Source organism: Aphanomyces invadans, assembly GCF_000520115.1.
Source record: "Aphanomyces invadans strain NJM9701 unplaced genomic scaffold supercont1.20, whole genome shotgun sequence".
In the NCBI taxonomy this organism is placed as follows: Eukaryota; Oomycota; class Saprolegniomycetes; order Saprolegniales; family Verrucalvaceae; genus Aphanomyces; species Aphanomyces invadans.
In genome coordinates, this window is record NW_008580165.1 from 724,152 (window position 1) to 739,529 (window position 15,378).

Here is a 15,378-nt window from a genome sequence, read left to right on the forward strand (position 1 = left end):
ATCCAGCCCGGGAAACGCGATGTTTCGCCTTTGGCTTGAGTCAGGATGTCGCGACCACACTGGCCCAACGAGTGGCCAAAGATGGACACGAAAGACGTCGGGAAGACGGAGCGATGCGCGTGAACTTGTCGTGGAGCTGCGCCGCCGTCACGGCATTCACGATTTGTTGTCCATACGACGACACCAAGTAGTTCCATGGGTTGACGTCGCGAATGCGGATAGCGCCAGGAGGCACGATCAGGTGTAAACTTTGTCGAGTCCTGTCGCGCATCGTGCCACTCGATTAGACGTCCAAGTGGAGCGGAATATCCCAGCGAAGAGCTTGTACACGTTGATGGTCGGGCGGTGGACGTACGCTGAACAAGATGCGGCGGTTGGATCGAGTGAAAGAGCGCTTTGAAAGTTGGGAACTCTCCCACCGTTGCCCTTGCGTGAATTCGTCATAGTCGCCATTGCCGTGGGCAACGAGCACGAGTTTGTCTACTTGCGCCAGCTTCAGCTGCAGGTAGTGGCTGCAACTACAGGACGAGTTAAGACCGACTGGAGCATACGGTGGAGGGAAATGCATCGTTTGCACCTTGTCGTGCGTTGGCATCGTCTTGGTCGTAGCTCTGCCATGGCGTCGAGAGTGCTCGGTACGGATGTCCCATCGCCGGTCCAAGTGGGCAGTGATTATGTTCGAACCCCAGCTCCTCATCCTTCTCAATCCAGCGCTTGCATCGGGTACGCTAAAAAAAGCGCGTGCATCCTAAACCTTCTCTTGCATGAGAGCTCGTTCAACCACGATTGTGCATTCTTGCAGCGCCACGGTGGCCATCGTCATCGCTGATCGAATGGTGGCATCTCTGGGTGACGGGTTCCGTGGCGTCGGCGCACTCGCCGAATGTTTGGCAGGCCTGGCTAGGTTGGCCATCCGCTCAGCAAGCGCGTCGACGTCGTCGAGTGGACAGTGCCGACGCGATCGTGACGGTTCAGCATGAAGGTGTGCACTGTATCGGGTCGGAAAGGAAGGACACCCCGTGGCATGGATGAAAGACGGCACGATTTCACCAGTGCGCACTATCGCGTGGTTGGCGGCACGTCCTTAAAAACAACCACATGCATGTCGCATGACGGCTACATCTACAAACGCATGGAGCATCTGGAGCAGTCGCCTGGCGTACGACATGTCTCGACAACTCAAGGTACGACGGCACCACGAGGCACCGACTCGTCCTGTTCGATCGACAGGTGGCAGTGCTTTCGTTCCTGCACCGCTTGGAGCCACATTTCGAACGTGGGTTTGTCCTGAATCTTGAACGTGAAAGCGGTGCCGTCCGGACTGACCAAGCGAAAGCGTCCGACGGACGGGGCCACGACGACCGTCGTCACGGAGAACTGCCACCACGAGATGGCCGCGGGACAGGACTCGTATGCGGTCAAATGCGACTTGGTCAGGACGACCCACTTTGTCGACCACCCCTGCGTCAGGAAGCTCGTCTTCACCGCCCCAAAATACTCGACCGACTGGTTCGTGATGAGACCGTCGCAGTTCACGACCGCTTTTGTCTTGTGGCCAATGCGCGCCCGTATCGCATCGACCCACGCATCTCGGTCGTCTCTGGACGGTGCGTGGAGGACCGTTCCTTTCGCATCCGTGCTGGTCGCTACTTTGAACCCGACATTGTCGACAGGGACGACGGTCGTCGAGTTGGATGCCAAGGGGACGGCCCACGACTTGGTCACGGCCAAGTCCTTGACAGATGCCACCGAGTACACATGCTTGTTGGCCAGAAGAACGACACGATTGTGCCACGTTCCTGTGATGCGGTCACGAGCGAGGGCGGTCGTGGCGAGCAGGACGCTCTTGTGGGGCGTGAAGGACACTCGCCGGCGTGGACGCAGCTCAGGGCGGGGGACTTGTGCTATGTCGTATCGCCGGAGAATCTCGCCGACAGGGCGGCAGAGCTGCAACAAGGCTGCCAGCACCACGTCTTGCGAGATCCAGTATGACTTGTGCGACGCGGGGGCGTACGCAACATCCATCATGCGGCTGGTGCCGTCGCGGGTTTGATGTTTGAGGTAGTAGTCCACGCACGTCGGGGCTTGAGTGGAAGTCGCGAGAGTAGTGGACGTGAAGCGAGAGTAGAGATCGCTGAACGAAATCCCATGAACGATCTTGGGGTCAAAGATCGCAGAGAGCGACGCCGGTGTCGAGGCGCCTCCTTCGCAGAGGAGAGGCTCCATCCGATACGCGATCGGGTCCGACGGATGGATAAAGTTAAAATAGTGGGCGCACCGAGGCCGCGACCGCACGTGAAGCAAAGGGGTGTCGGCATCTCCTGTCAACTCGACTTGACCTCGCGACAAGAGCATGACTGGAACGGGGGACCCCGCAGCGAAGAAGTTCTCGACGGGGAACTCGAGTCCCGGAAACTGTACCCCCGTCGCGGACAAGGCACCTGCATCATGGGACAGAATGTCGTAGGCGATGACAGACCCTAGCGAATGGGCGAAGATCGATACGTGGCCATTCCAGCCTACATCATTCGACAGCCGTGAGGAATGGCAGTCGAGGAGAGGAGGGTCCGTGCCAGGGTGGTGGTGAAGGAATCGTTTGTATTTGGAGTTCATTTGGGCTGTCACCGAGTCCACAACGAGCTGGCCGTATGCCGGGGACGCATAGTACAGCATGTCCATGATCGTCATCTTATTGAAGTGTCGAAGGCTGGCATGCATCGTGTTGTCAACAAAGATGGTCGTTATGGCACGTACGCATTGGCGCCGTCCGGGACGAGCTGATCGAAGGCGGTGTCGACGGCAGCCGTGTGCAGCACGTCATGCCATTCGATCGTTTGGATCTCGAGAGCCAAGGGAATGTCGCTACATGCAAGTTTGAGTGGCCATGAATACAGGATTGTCGACGAACGCCGAGAGGTAGGTGTCGCGAGTGGAACGGAACAGTTCCTTGAGCAGTTGGCTCTTGCCACGGCGTTGCTGGTCCGAAGGGATGTCGGCAAAGTAGTCGCTGTGAACGTCCTTGAAGTCGGCATGCGGACCGATCCCGTGGATGACAAATAGAAGGTGGTTGACCGACTCGAGCGCCACCTGCGATCACAAACACATTCGTTCAGTGGAATGCTGAAGCAAGTGGATCGGCCATACTTTAGGTGGGAATGCATTGCGTTTGGGCGAAGATGCGTGCGGTGTCGTGGGGGGCGACATGTCGTCTGTCTCGTACACGCCCGCATTTGCTCGGACGAGTCGACGCGGCATCACTCCCTGTTCAAGCGGTGACGACTTGTTCACTTGGGCAGGGACGTTCGTTTGTTGTTCGACGTCCTGTTCGAGCACAACGAGGTCATCTTCTTCCGATTGCAGTAGCAGACCACCGCTGCATGTGGCATTGTCCGTCCAGTCGAGCGCTTGTTGAATTGACGCATTGCATGCATTGAGCGCTTCGACAAGTGACTTCACCCTCGCGCCTCCTCGACGCATGCTGTCGCTTGATCTGCCCTGGAACGCCGATGATGCAGCCTTGGCCAAGACCGCCTGCCGTAGAATCTCATCGACCAGCGCGTCCAGCTCGCCCCACGCCACCGTCATGTGTGCCAAGTGTCGCAATGGCTCGAATCCGGATAAAGTCCAACATCTCATCCGGATATTGCTGAAACTCCCCGTATACAGTAACTGGTAAATTTAGAATTGGCGCTGCCGTCATGAGCGCTCGCCGGCAGCCGCTTCCTGCGGTAAGCTCCGTCCTGCCTCGAATTTGCTGCCCAGATAGGTTTCCTTATGCTGGAGGGATGCCCAACGTAGAACGCGGGCCTGAAACAGACCCCGTCGCCAAACGACACGTCCGCGGCGTGCTTGAACTTTGCCGCGCGACCAGGCACTCCAGAATCGGTGCGGAAGTTCCGCAAGTCATACTTCGCCGAGCCAGGCACGCGTATCGTCCACCCTGGCTTGATCAATGACGTGAAGCACATCGACGCCACGCGCAAGTTTGGCATCACGTCCAAGAACAGCGACCACGTCGGGGTAAGATCGTTTCCAGTTGTTACAACTGCTAAGCAGACGAACGAACAGGATGTCATGCCTTCCAAGATGCCGACGGAACATGCATTGATCACCCAGCAAAAGCTTGAAGCGCTGTACTTGAGCTCGAAACGCGAGCCGTTGGGTACGACGTACTCGCGCGGCCACCATTTTGACCCGAACACGACGTTTGGCACCCCGTCCGAGCAAAGCGACTCAGCCAAGGACGTCTTGTACGCAATGCCGTTCAACGAGACCGCCGAATCTAGGGCGCTGTACAAACGCAGTCATGGCAGCAGCGAGCCTGGGGAACAGAAGAATCGGCAGTACTTGAACGTGCCGGCAGACCTGCACAAAATGAGGTTTGGCGCCCACAAGCGCAAGGACGAAGGCGGCGTCGACGCTATTCTCAATCCCGAAATGGACGACCACGTAAGCAAAGTCGTCATCGCTCAAAAGAACGTCGAGGATATGAAGAACACGATGGACATGCTGGGGAAGCCGCGCAACCTGGGCTTCAACCGCGCGACGAGCCCGGACCATGTGTTTGGGCTCAAACCGGCGAGAGGCGGGCCGGACGCGGCCGTGAGCATCCACGGAACGTACTCATTCGAGGAGCAGCAGCCAGATGCCGACCTGGGAAAGCCAGTCAACCGCGGTTGGATGAATGCTTCCGACGAACAGCGGTCGTTTGGCGTGCCAAGCATTCGATCGGACGTGACCCCGCCCGCCAAGAGGTCGATAGCGGATGCTCAGGTCCGTCGCCTTTTCGATATGGGTGGCCAGGAACGAAAGGTCATCTTTGCGTAGAATTACGGCGACGATGTGAATGCCCACGAGCTGCTGTACCCGAATCAGTACTCGGCCCTTGGCGTCGGCGATGCCGAGTTCATCACACCACGGCCCAAGCAGTTCCTGACCAACTTGTTCAACAAAATGGGCTACGACACGCTGCCAGCGGACGATGCCGAGCAAGTGTACGTCCGTGCGACGCTGCGAACAGACTACACGCCCAAGGGTGTGGCAAGCATCCAGGACTTTCGAGAAGCGCTGAACGACTACTTGGACGCACGGGATGGCGGCCCCGCGGCGCTGAGCCAGTGGAAGGCGCAGCTTTAAGGATCAATATACAGAAAGGCAAAGGTACATTCGACTGTGCGTGCATTATGGCGGCGAAAGCTTTTGCAGTCGGCCGTCGAGTTGCTCCAAATTCGACTGAAATACACTCAGGTTTCGCGCCAGATTCGCCTCCACCTAGATCAAACCCACCAGGATGAAATACAAGCGCCGAAGCAGCAAGATCGTACGCTTTGAAGGAGTGTGGTGTCAGCAGCCAGGATGGCTTGGAGCTGCGTCGTGTGGCGTTCCAGGGCGGCAATGCGGTCGCTAACGCGCGGTATTTACACACGTCGACGCATGCAAAGTGTACCTGAATGTAGCAGCGTCGTCGTGAAGAGCTTTGACACTAGTGATTCTGTCCACCAAGGCAGGAATTCCTGCCGCCGTCGCGCCGACCGACTACCCCACTCGTTGCGACACGTTCCGACAATGTGTGGGGATGCGATATTGTACCTGGAGTTGATTGTAAATGGCATCGAGTTGCGTCGATTCCTGCGCGGACGAGATGGCGTGCTGGACCACAGGATTCGAGTCTTGCAACTTGGCGATGGACGTGAACTGGTTCAAGAGCGTCGCCACTCGCGACGATATGGTGGCGAGTTGGGCCGGATTCAACAACGACACTCGTTTTTCCAACTACCGAGCGTAAGACGACTTCCCACGCACAGACATGGCACACACGCACCTCTTGCACGTTGTGCAGCAGTGTTGCAACGTCTTCTGGGCCTGACTTGGACGTTGCGGCGGGTCCCACGAGGCGTTCCAATTGAGCGACGCGTTGTTCGACTGCCGCCAGTTTCAAGCTCGCGTTCTGGTCTTCTTCGTGAACGGCATACACTTCGTACTACCCAAAGTAGTTGGTCGAGATGCAGAGAGGCAACCAAGAACACGTACAACGAGGCCGGCGGTGGTACTGTCAGACGAAGGGGTCGCGGGATGCTGCTGGCGAAACTCTTGGATGTCTTTCCACAGCTGCGTCGAGAGATGCTGCTGCGCTTGGACTGCCGCATGAGCACAATGTTGCGCAGAGGCAGACGGATCGATCTGTAGCTGGCTCAAGTTTGCTTGGAGAGTCTTGAGTCCTTGCAACATTGTGCGGTACGTTGGAGGATCCACGGACTCCTTGGACAATTGATGAAGCAATTCCAGATCTGCCTCGAGCTCGCTCATTTCCTGCTGCAGTCGATGGTACCGCATCGTTGGAGTCTCCAACTCGCCTCTCGGGACGACCTTCAATTCTCCCGAGTTGGAGGGGACCGATGCCCCAAGAAACGCGTGAAACGCATCAGCTGGACGGAGCGGCGCGCGGTCAATCTCGTTCATGTCGGAGGTACTAGAAGCTTCATCAATATTGGCGTACGGATGATGAGAGCACCCTCCACTTGGATACACTTCCACCTCGGGCGTCTCGTAGACCTCGGTTTCCTCGAGGATGCGCCGGCCGGCCATTTTGACGAAAATCCAAATGCCACACAGTTGAAACTGTGTGGAATTTAAAATTCAGAGTGTCATTTCGAATATTTAATGAAAATCAATTTAAAATGTAGGTACTAACTTGACGAGTTTTTTTTTTAATACTTGAAACTGGGACAATATTTTTCATCCAATCACAGTTGTTTTTGCAAATTGCCCCATTTTGCCAACATGAACGAGATGGTGAGCACCAGCGCGGTCGTCCACCGCGGCCGTCGTCGGCAGGTTCCTCATGGCCTTTGTCTGTCTGCACCTAGAAAGCCTTCCAAAGCTTTTCGTCACAGCATGGTGACTTCATTCACGACATGAGCTTCGACTTTTATGGCAAGCGGCTCGCGACTTGCTCGTCAGACCGTAAAATTAAGGTCCTTCCTTGATTCATTCGGTCGGTGTTAAAGGTGACGATGAAGTAGATTTGGGAGATCATCGATGGGCAGTGGCAGCTGCAGTACGAATGGACGGCTCACCAAGCCAGTGTGTGGAAAGTCTCCTGGGGCCATCCAGAGTTTGGCCAGATTGTTGCATCGTGCTCGTTCGACCGCACTGTCATCGTGTGGGAAGAATCGCTATCGAAACCTCCGTCAATTGCCCCGCCCCTCGCGCATGGCTCGACATCTCTTACTCAGCTTCACTCAGAGATGGGTATGTCTCTCTTCCTCCTGCCGTCCCATGCAAAACGTCGACGTAGGTCCGTCGCAGTCGCAGCCATGGACTTTGCAGGCGCAACTCACCGACTCACGCGAATCCGTCCATGACGTCAAGTTTGCACCGCGCCACTTGGGTCTTCGCTTGGTATCTGGTCGTCCCCTACGAAGCCATCCATCGTGACCTACCTATTCATCCTGTAGGCCACCGCCTCGGCCGATGGCTACATTCGCATGTACGAAGCGGCAAATCCGATGAACTTGTCCGAATGGACTCTACCTGTACATTGCTTATCCGTTAGCATGCACGTTATTATGGCTGCCATGGCGTAGGAGAACTTTTTGGCGGACCCGGAAGGCGCCACGTGTCTGTCGTGGAATTCCAGTCGGTTTGACATCCCCATGGTGCTTGTTGGCGGCAATTCCAAGACGGCCAAAGTGTGGGGCTTCACCGTCGAGAAGCAGTGGCATGTCATTGCTGAGCTCTCGGGCCATGCAGACGTCATCCATGACGTGGCATGGGCGCCTAATCTCGGCCGGTACCGTTGCTCTCGATCGAGTCACTGCTCAACGTGGTGGGGTAGATCGTGTCATTGGCTCGCCACGGCGAGCAAGGACCGTACAATTCGCATTTGGAAGCTCAAGGTGAACCCAAATCGCCAGGAGCAGAGCGAAATCGTCCAAGTGACGTCCAAAGATCACGGTAGATTTGGTCCACCTTGCCATTTTCACGTGAGCGGGCTCACAGACACTTCGACCAGGAGCGTTCGAGGTGTGGCGAGTGCAGTGGAACGTGACTGGAACCATGCTCGCGTCGACCGGCGACGACGGCACAGTGCGCATGTGGCAGAAAGACTACAAGCATCAGTGGCAGTGCGTGAATATGATCAGCGGCGACTTGGCGTAAGTAGAACGGGGCACTCGTAAACGTTTTGAAAATCCAACAACGCTTGGCGGTTGCCGCTTTATGTTGCGATCGAGAAACCTGACCCGATCGACGATGCCGCCATTTTGGAGTGTGTCGGCATATCCAAATCCTGCGCTAAAAATACCGACCGTGCCTGACCAGGGGCTGGCCACATTGGCGAATTCAGCGCTTGACATGCTGGCGGCAAAGGGGGAGACGCCAGCGGCGACTGTCGAGGCCAGAGGTGGTCTTGGCACTGCCAAGGCGCTGTCCGCGCTGAAAGAGAACGACGAGATCACGTTGTCGTACCAAGAGGCGCTGTACGCCGTCAAGGCGCGCAAGAACCTGCGCTACCACTTCCTGTACCTGCCGTTTCCCATCGCATTCTTCCTCGTGTTTGCCGCGACCGCCCTCACCCACGTTCCCGTCGAGGTCATGTTTCCAACGGAAAACGGCCTCGCGACGACGCTCGTGTCCACTGGCACGGTTCGTGCAACTTGCTGATCGAGGAACTCATGGAGCTCTAGGACGCGCTGACAGCCGACACAACCATGAAGTTCAAGAACATTCAAACGCGAGCGGATGTGTTTCCGTGGCTGACCAAGACACTGTTCCCAGCTCTGTTTGTCACGACCGACTACAACGGGAACAACTTGACGAGCGACCGCCATAGCCGGATCGTCGAAGTGCACAAGCTGTTGGGAGCGGTTGAAATCACGACGACGTCGGCGGAAGAGACCGACTGCGGGCTCGAGGGGCCGCTCGGGGTCATCTACAAACCGTGCCACGACTACGATAACCCCACGATCAACGTCCCAATCTACATCGACTCGAACGCGGACGCGGCGACGGCAATCGCGACCATCGTTGAAAAACAAGCGTCCGGCACGTGGATCACACCGGCCACGACTTCCCTCGTCATCAACATTGCGACCTACAACGGCGAAGTCGACCTCATGTGCATCACGACCCTCCAGGTCGAATTCCAGATCGGTGGCTTCGTCGCAACCAAGTACAAGATGGCGTCGATTCCGGCCGGTACGTGATTTCGTCTGGACTGTCGCGCACAACTCACGTGGCGGTAGATCCATACCATCACACCAAGTCCGTCCTGGCGCTCGACATTGTCGTGGGGATTTTCTTCGTGGCGACACTCGGGATTGAGGTCCGACAGCTCTGGCTCCACCGCAGGAGCATCGCGACAGCAGCGTACTGGGGCATCTGGCGCGTCGTCGAGTGGGGCGCGCTCGCTGCCGTGTTAGCGTATTACGTGTTCTGGGCCATCGTGTGCGACGGCATCTACGACACAACTCTGTCGAGCCAGCTCACGGCGCTCGAAGTGTCTGGGACAATTGACTTTTCCAAGGCCCAAGAGTCGACGGACGAAGGCAAGATGCTCTTGACGCACGTCATGGAACGGTATCGGTCGATGGGAGACCTCATGGTCGCGATTCGCCTGGCGGCGATGGTGGCGCTGTTTCTGCTCACGATTCGGTACGTCAAACTCGACGCTTTGGTTTGGATTTTCAACCTGTCGTGGCAGCATCTTGGGGTCATTTCGATTCCATCCCCGGTTGAACATGGTGACGGCGACGCTTGGCGCGTCGCTGCACTCTCTCGGTCCGTTCTTCTTTGTCTTTGTCGTGTGCCTCGCTGCTTTTGTCGTGTCGGGGTGCCTCCTCTTCGGGGAGAAGCTCCTCGCATTCAGCACCATCGGCCACGCGACGGTGACGGTGGTCGACATGCTGTTTGGCCAGTTTGATCTGGCGGCGATCTTCGACGTCGACTACCACGTCGCCCTGGTGTGGTACTGGTGTGCCATGATCGTTCTCTTCCTCGTCCTGTTCAACATGCTCCTTGCGATCGTGCTCGCCGCTTTCGACACGGTGCGAGAGGAGAAGGCAGGCCCGACGCGCAGCGTGACGGAAGAGTTTTCGATCATCGCCAAGGAATTGATCGGCGTCGAGCACTTTTGGCACCACGACGCGCCCAAGCGGTTCCGGCAGAGCGTGCGCGACGGCAACCTCCAGCGCTTCAACTCCAACACGTTGTCCGAACATTTGCACATCGGCAAGGACGAGGCCAAGGGCCTCATCCACAACATGAAAGTCCTCTCCGTGGTGAGTTTCCTCGCGTCCAAGATCGCATCCGGCCATAACCATGTCGTTGGGGGCGCGATTTCTCTAGGCTGGCGCCGACTTGGACAAGTCCAAGCCCAAAGATGATAAGTCTGTGGAGCGATTGCATGACCGCATCGACGCCCTCGAACGCGCGATTGCATCCCTTGTCCAGCAGTTGCAGCTCCCGCCCATGAAGATGGAATAAGTCTCGAGCGAAGTCGATCACGACAGTTAACAAAATCGATTGTGAAGTCTGGCTCATGTTTATTTTCGACTTGACGAGGAGAGTCACCTAATGCAATGGTCAATTGCTTGAATAACGCTCAAAAGATAATATTTTCACCGCAGATTATGCTGTTTTTGAAAGTGTATACATGCGTGGAGAGCGACCAAACGTGGCGTGTAGACAACATGTACACACCGATGCGCTACACCTCTTCAACTACTTTGGTGGAGTTGGAAAAGCCGGCCTCTTGCAAGAGCCAACTGCTCGTCGACGAGCTGAATTTTGTCTTGGGGCAACCCGCACTTGAGTGCAATTCGCTTGGACATGTCGAGCAATGCAATCGCTTTCCCCGGCTGGTCCAGATCTAAATAGAGGCGTGCTAACGATGCACGTGTTAAACGACAACGGTGGAAATAGCCAAGCGACGGGATATACCATAATTGAACCAAATGCCGCACCCTTCCACGTCCATGGCGGTACACACGTCCATCTTATGCTGGACATGAAGGTCCAGCGCCTTTTCGTAGTACCGAATGGCACTTGCGGCGTCCGACCTGCCCCCATCGCAAACATCACAACGTGTTGAAGATGGTGGGCACGTACAAGTTATGACAGCATTGAGCGATGCGATCGAGTGTGATCATGCGAGTCAAGTCGGCCATGTCGGCGGCGTTCTTGATAAAAGGTATGTGTTCCAGCGACTACCACATGCGTCACATGCCGCGTACGCCGCGTCAAGTAAGTGTACATCGAGGTAGTACTTCTTCGCCAAATGGTACTGCTCGGCAGCTTCGTATTGCGCAGCGATCGAGAAGGCGAGTTCATGCAAATGCCGTTCTATGCAATGCACCTATGATGATCCGTGCGACAAGGTCGACATAAACCCTACCTTGGGGACTGACGGACTGCGCAATCGCATACGCACGTTGCGTCAGCTGCCGTGCTTCCATGGTCTTTCCATTTTCCGCGGCGACAGTCGCTTGGTTGATAGTGTACACAATTTGTTGCACCGGAGCATCCGAGCGGTACGCATACGCTGCAACGGCGCCAACTCCTGTGGCCAAGAACAGCCCTACCAAAACAACTTCCTTGCGCGCCCAACGCATGAAGTCCGCCTTGAGTTCCTCGTAGTTTTTCTTCTGGTGGATAGCTCTTGCAAGCGGCCGCCGCAAAGCCATCGCCCGTGATGCCGCTGACGGCACCGCCGCTCGAAACATCATGGAATCGGCAAACTTAACTCCAATGTGGAGTATCCGGATAAAATTCGAAAGGCCTTATGCGGATGACAGGGAGCGGCTTCGACAGATTTGGATAACGGCCAAGCCCGACGCGATGGTGAAGAAGGTCGGCAAGTACGAGATCGGCAAGACGCTGGGCGAAGGGACCTTTGGCAAGTATGTCTATGTATCCATGATAGCGTGTATTGTGAGGAAGTGAACGGGGTCCGACGCGCGCGCGCGTGTGTGTGCGTGGTGTTAGGGTCAAGTATGCCGTCAACACAGAGACCGACGAGCGCGTGGCCATCAAAGTCCTGGACAAGGACAAGATCCAAAAACAAAACATGGGTGCGCAGATCAAGAAAGAGATCTCAATCATGAAGATGGTGCGCAATCGCCACGTCGTTGTACTGAAAGAAGTGCTCGCGAGTCGCACCAAGATTTTTATCGTGCTTGAACTGATCACGGGCGGCGAACTCTTCGACAAAATCGTGAGCGAAGGACGCTTCAATGAAGAAACGGCGCGCTTCTACTTTCGCCAGCTTGTCAATGGCGTAGAGTACTGTCATTCCCAAGGAGTGTGCCATCGCGACTTGAAACCTGGTATGCACCTGTTCCACCACGTCTGGAAGGATATCTCTTGCGTTGTGGTAGAAAACTTGCTCTTGGACGAGAATGGCGACCTGAAGATTTCAGATTTTGGGCTCAGCGCGCTCTACGAAGGTGGTGGACCGGATGGCGCTGACGGATCCCGTGCGAGTTTACTGCACACAACGTGCGGCACCCCCAACTACGTCGCCCCCGAGGTGCTCGCCGACAAGGGGTAGCATCCTGATTTCCTTCGATTGGCCGCACCACGCCCTCATCATGCCATTAGCTACGACGGTCGCGCCGCCGATGTCTGGTCCATCGGCGTCATTCTCTACGTGCTCCTCGCCGGCTTTCTCCCGTTCGACGAACCCACCATGTCGGCACTGTTTCGAAAAATCCAAAAGGCCGAGTTTTCGTACCCGTCGTGGTTTACGCCTCGCGTCAAGACCCTGCTCAACAAGATCCTGGTACTCCATCTCCTCCTGTTAAACGACCTGTTCGTGGATGGACTTGCCAAAGTTCCCCCGCATCATGGCGGGTTGATTTAGATGCCCTATGGACTGACTACGCTTCGATTTTGTGCATGTTTGTGACTTGTCGGACCATCTTGCGTGTCATTGCGATTCCTCGCCATCAAATCATGCTACTCACCATCTGTGTGCAGGTCCCCGATCCGGAAACTCGAGCCGCCTTGGCCGACATCCAGCAGGATGAATGGTACCTCGACGACACGAACAAGCTCGAGTCGGCGCCAATCCGTGGCAGTACGGCATGCGCATCATCTGATCGTTCATAGGCGTTGATCGAGTGTGTTGTTTCTAGACCCGTTGCCCCCAATGGTGGTCGGTTCGTCCGGTGACGGCGACGAAGATGACGACGACGTTGCGTCCGCGCCGTTGAAAACCAAGACGACGTTGGAAAAGTTTAAGCTCAAGCCGAGCCAAGCCGACTTGGACGCGGCGATTCAAGAACATATTGGGGACCTGGAAATCACCAAGTCGAAAGCCAAGGAGACCGGGCCCAAAGTCATGAACGCATTCGACCTGATCAACATGTGCGGCGGGATGGCGCTCAACCGCATGTTCCAATCCGTGGACGACAAGCGCGTGAAGCGAAGCAGTCAGTTCACGTCGTCGTTGAGTGCGTCGACGATCCTGTCGACTGTGTCTGAGCACATGAAGGCGATTCCAGGGTACGGCCGGTTGTGTTTTTGTGTTTGCCCGCCAGGCCGATGATCGACGTCGAACGGTAGATGCGACGTGACCGCCGACACGTCCAATTTTAAGCTCAAGGCGACGCTGACGACGCCCAAGGGCGCCGTGGGGTGCACCGTGCAGATTTATGTTCTGGCGGAATCCCTCCACCTCGTCGAGATCCGCCGGGGCAAGGGCGACATTTTTGAGTACCACAAATTCCACACGGCGCTCACAGAGCGCATGGCCGACTTGATCAATCCAAACTAGTCGGCATCGCATCCCGTTGAATATACTCCACGATCTCGTCCGTCGTCGCCGTCTCCTTTGCACCAAGCACTTTGTCGACTTGGCATCGCACAAGCGGATGCCCTGCCGTTCGTGCTCGTTCCAACCGTTCGATTCCGAACGAGGGGCCATGGCAAGATCGAATTCACGGGCAAACATCCGAGTCTTGTGCCGTGCTCACGAGCGTATCATCGCAGGTGGTCGCGGCGTTTCCAGCTTGCATGTGCTCTTGAGCAGCAACCATTTGCGACCACAATATATCACGACGTAACCGCGACAGATCAGGAGATGCCGGAGACGCGATTACATACGCGTCATGCGCTGCTGCATCCAACGGCCATTCCAACAGTGTGTTATCACGCCGCGGGTCAAGATGGTGATGGGAATCGTTGCAGTCGTCGGCCTTCTCGTTGCCGCCGCGCCCGGCATCGACGGCCAGTTCGACTCGATTCCGACGCACCAGGCCTATGTCGTGCCCGACTTGTCCTTGTGTGCCTATGTTCGCATGAGTGACGGCGCTCCTGTGCTGTCGCTGTGCTGTCACCAACGAGGCGGGACATTCGTCGAACCATCCGTTTGTTTGACCGATTGCATTCTCGAGTTTGAGGAATCCGACACAACGTTGAAGCGATGGACGTGTCCGCTGGCCGGCGGCGCCAAGTACACAACTGTCGACTATGCGTTGGCGCCGCCACCGACGACGTCGTCCCCGCCGCCTGCCGGATCTCCTTCGACTACGAAGTTCGTGCCCCCTTCGGCTACCAAGGAAGCTCCAATTCCCTCAACGACTCGTGACCTGCCACTTCCGTCGCAAGCCGTCTCCAAGCTCAGCACAGAGACTCCCTCAATCTCGCACGCATCCACGTCCATCCAAGCACCACCGACGTCCTCTTCAGCGCCACGACCGACACCACAGATCTCGTCGAATGGAATCGAAAGCACCAATGTGAGCGACGCTCCAACAACGAAGGAAATATCCCTCGTCGAAGGACAACAATCTTCCACACCAACTACCACCGAAGGACACGTGAAGGGCGAAAGCAGCGAGACAGCTGCCACATTGTCCAACATGGCTTTCAATCAAAACGTAGTCGCAAGCCTAGTTGTGGTTGGCCTCGCGATGATGATGGTACTAGTGTAGACATCGGCAAAGCTCGTTAATTGTGCAACATGGCGAGGATGTTCTTCTTGATTTGACCCGTGACGGTAGCAGCTTGTCCCAGTCGTCGAATGCGCTGGCGACTCTTGTCTGTGGCCAAGTGTCGCTTGCCAGCTTGGCCACGTTTGATGTGACCGTTCGCGTTGACGAAGAAGCGCTTCTTCACGGCGGACTTGGTCTTCAGCTTGTATCCCATGTCTCGCACTTGCATGGACATCATGGGAGGCGGGTGCGCAAAGGCAAAGGTCGAGCCTCGGGACAGCAGACCCGTCGTACACGCAAAGGCAGCACTACATCCACACACTTCCATCAGCCATGCATCGGCGAGTCGTCGTGCTCACCGCAGGAAGGACATCGCGGAAATGAATGGTGTTGCTCTTTCCGGATAGTATCCGTAGTGTCAGGAGCTTATCCGGTCTATCCG

The 15,378-nt window shown here is 56.3% G+C and overlaps 9 protein-coding genes across 14 annotated transcripts; 5 read left to right on the forward strand and 4 right to left on the reverse strand.

The window, feature by feature from the left end:
• Positions 1–939: 939 nt before the first annotated feature.
• Positions 940–3,594, reverse strand: H310_09319 (hypothetical protein). Its single transcript, XM_008875357.1, has 5 exons — positions 3,145–3,594; positions 2,909–3,087; positions 2,755–2,862; positions 2,574–2,707; positions 940–2,519 (listed from the first exon to the last, which is right to left on the reverse strand). Exons 1-5 carry the CDS (start codon positions 3,583–3,585, stop codon positions 1,180–1,182), a joined length of 2,202 nt encoding a protein of 733 aa, XP_008873579.1. The 5' UTR covers positions 3,586–3,594; the 3' UTR covers positions 940–1,179.
• Positions 3,595–3,676: 82 nt separating this feature from the next.
• Positions 3,677–5,309, forward strand: H310_09320 (hypothetical protein). The gene is made up of 5 exons (XM_008875358.1): positions 3,677–3,728; positions 3,799–4,020; positions 4,069–4,773; positions 4,828–5,160; positions 5,248–5,309. Exons 1-4 carry the CDS (start codon positions 3,699–3,701, stop codon positions 5,134–5,136), a joined length of 1,266 nt encoding a protein of 421 aa, XP_008873580.1. The 5' UTR covers positions 3,677–3,698; the 3' UTR covers positions 5,137–5,160; positions 5,248–5,309.
• On the reverse strand, positions 5,144–6,606 carry H310_09321. Of its 2 annotated transcripts, XM_008875359.1 has the most exons (6): positions 6,031–6,606; positions 5,822–5,980; positions 5,590–5,772; positions 5,447–5,535; positions 5,325–5,403; positions 5,144–5,271 (listed from the first exon to the last, which is right to left on the reverse strand). In XM_008875359.1, the coding sequence occupies exons 1-6, from the start codon at positions 6,583–6,585 to the stop codon at positions 5,182–5,184; spliced, it is 1,155 nt and encodes a 384-aa protein (XP_008873581.1). In that variant the 5' UTR covers positions 6,586–6,606; the 3' UTR covers positions 5,144–5,181. The 2 variants fall into 2 exon arrangements, with proteins under 2 accessions (XP_008873581.1, XP_008873582.1); XM_008875360.1 differs by lacking the exon at positions 5,144–5,271 and having other exon boundaries at positions 5,272–5,535.
• A 174-nt stretch (positions 6,607–6,780) lies between these two features.
• Positions 6,781–8,160, forward strand: H310_09322 (hypothetical protein; the record flags this gene model as incomplete). The annotated part of the gene is made up of 8 exons (XM_008875361.1): positions 6,781–6,792; positions 6,867–6,974; positions 7,023–7,251; positions 7,298–7,401; positions 7,458–7,535; positions 7,587–7,792; positions 7,838–7,956; positions 8,015–8,160. 8 exons carry the CDS (start codon positions 6,781–6,783, stop codon positions 8,158–8,160), a joined length of 1,002 nt encoding a protein of 333 aa, XP_008873583.1.
• Positions 8,161–8,253: 93 nt separating this feature from the next.
• Positions 8,254–10,526, forward strand: H310_09323 (hypothetical protein; the record flags this gene model as incomplete). Its single annotated transcript, XM_008875362.1, has 5 exons — positions 8,254–8,646; positions 8,688–9,198; positions 9,246–9,654; positions 9,704–10,280; positions 10,348–10,526. The coding sequence occupies 5 exons, from the start codon at positions 8,254–8,256 to the stop codon at positions 10,483–10,485; spliced, it is 2,028 nt and encodes a 675-aa protein (XP_008873584.1). The 3' UTR covers positions 10,486–10,526.
• On the reverse strand, positions 10,493–11,735 carry H310_09324 (hypothetical protein). Of its 4 annotated transcripts, XM_008875364.1 has the most exons (6): positions 11,396–11,735; positions 11,255–11,343; positions 11,110–11,207; positions 10,942–11,060; positions 10,624–10,885; positions 10,493–10,572 (listed from the first exon to the last, which is right to left on the reverse strand). In XM_008875364.1, the coding sequence occupies exons 1-5, from the start codon at positions 11,724–11,726 to the stop codon at positions 10,719–10,721; spliced, it is 804 nt and encodes a 267-aa protein (XP_008873586.1). In that variant the 5' UTR covers positions 11,727–11,735; the 3' UTR covers positions 10,493–10,572; positions 10,624–10,718. The 4 variants fall into 4 exon arrangements, with proteins under 4 accessions (XP_008873586.1, XP_008873585.1, XP_008873588.1 ...); XM_008875363.1 differs by having other exon boundaries at positions 10,493–10,885; XM_008875366.1 differs by having other exon boundaries at positions 10,624–11,060.
• A 67-nt stretch (positions 11,736–11,802) lies between these two features.
• On the forward strand, positions 11,803–13,819 carry H310_09325. 2 transcript variants are annotated; one of them, XM_008875367.1, is made up of 7 exons: positions 11,803–11,900; positions 11,986–12,326; positions 12,378–12,546; positions 12,601–12,781; positions 12,979–13,078; positions 13,137–13,506; positions 13,567–13,819. In XM_008875367.1, the coding sequence occupies exons 1-7, from the start codon at positions 11,839–11,841 to the stop codon at positions 13,775–13,777; spliced, it is 1,434 nt and encodes a 477-aa protein (XP_008873589.1). In that variant the 5' UTR covers positions 11,803–11,838; the 3' UTR covers positions 13,778–13,819. The 2 variants fall into 2 exon arrangements, with proteins under 2 accessions (XP_008873589.1, XP_008873590.1); XM_008875368.1 differs by lacking the exon at positions 11,803–11,900 and having other exon boundaries at positions 11,957–12,326.
• A 349-nt stretch (positions 13,820–14,168) lies between these two features.
• On the forward strand, positions 14,169–14,898 carry H310_09326 (hypothetical protein; the record flags this gene model as incomplete). Its single annotated transcript, XM_008875369.1, has 2 exons — positions 14,169–14,822; positions 14,887–14,898. 2 exons carry the CDS (start codon positions 14,169–14,171, stop codon positions 14,896–14,898), a joined length of 666 nt encoding a protein of 221 aa, XP_008873591.1.
• H310_09327 (ribosomal protein L35) lies at positions 14,788–15,321 on the reverse strand. The gene is made up of 2 exons (XM_008875370.1): positions 15,296–15,321; positions 14,788–15,244 (listed from the first exon to the last, which is right to left on the reverse strand). Exons 1-2 carry the CDS (start codon positions 15,307–15,309, stop codon positions 14,953–14,955), a joined length of 306 nt encoding a protein of 101 aa, XP_008873592.1. The 5' UTR covers positions 15,310–15,321; the 3' UTR covers positions 14,788–14,952.
• Between the last annotated feature and the right edge of the window lie 57 nt (positions 15,322–15,378).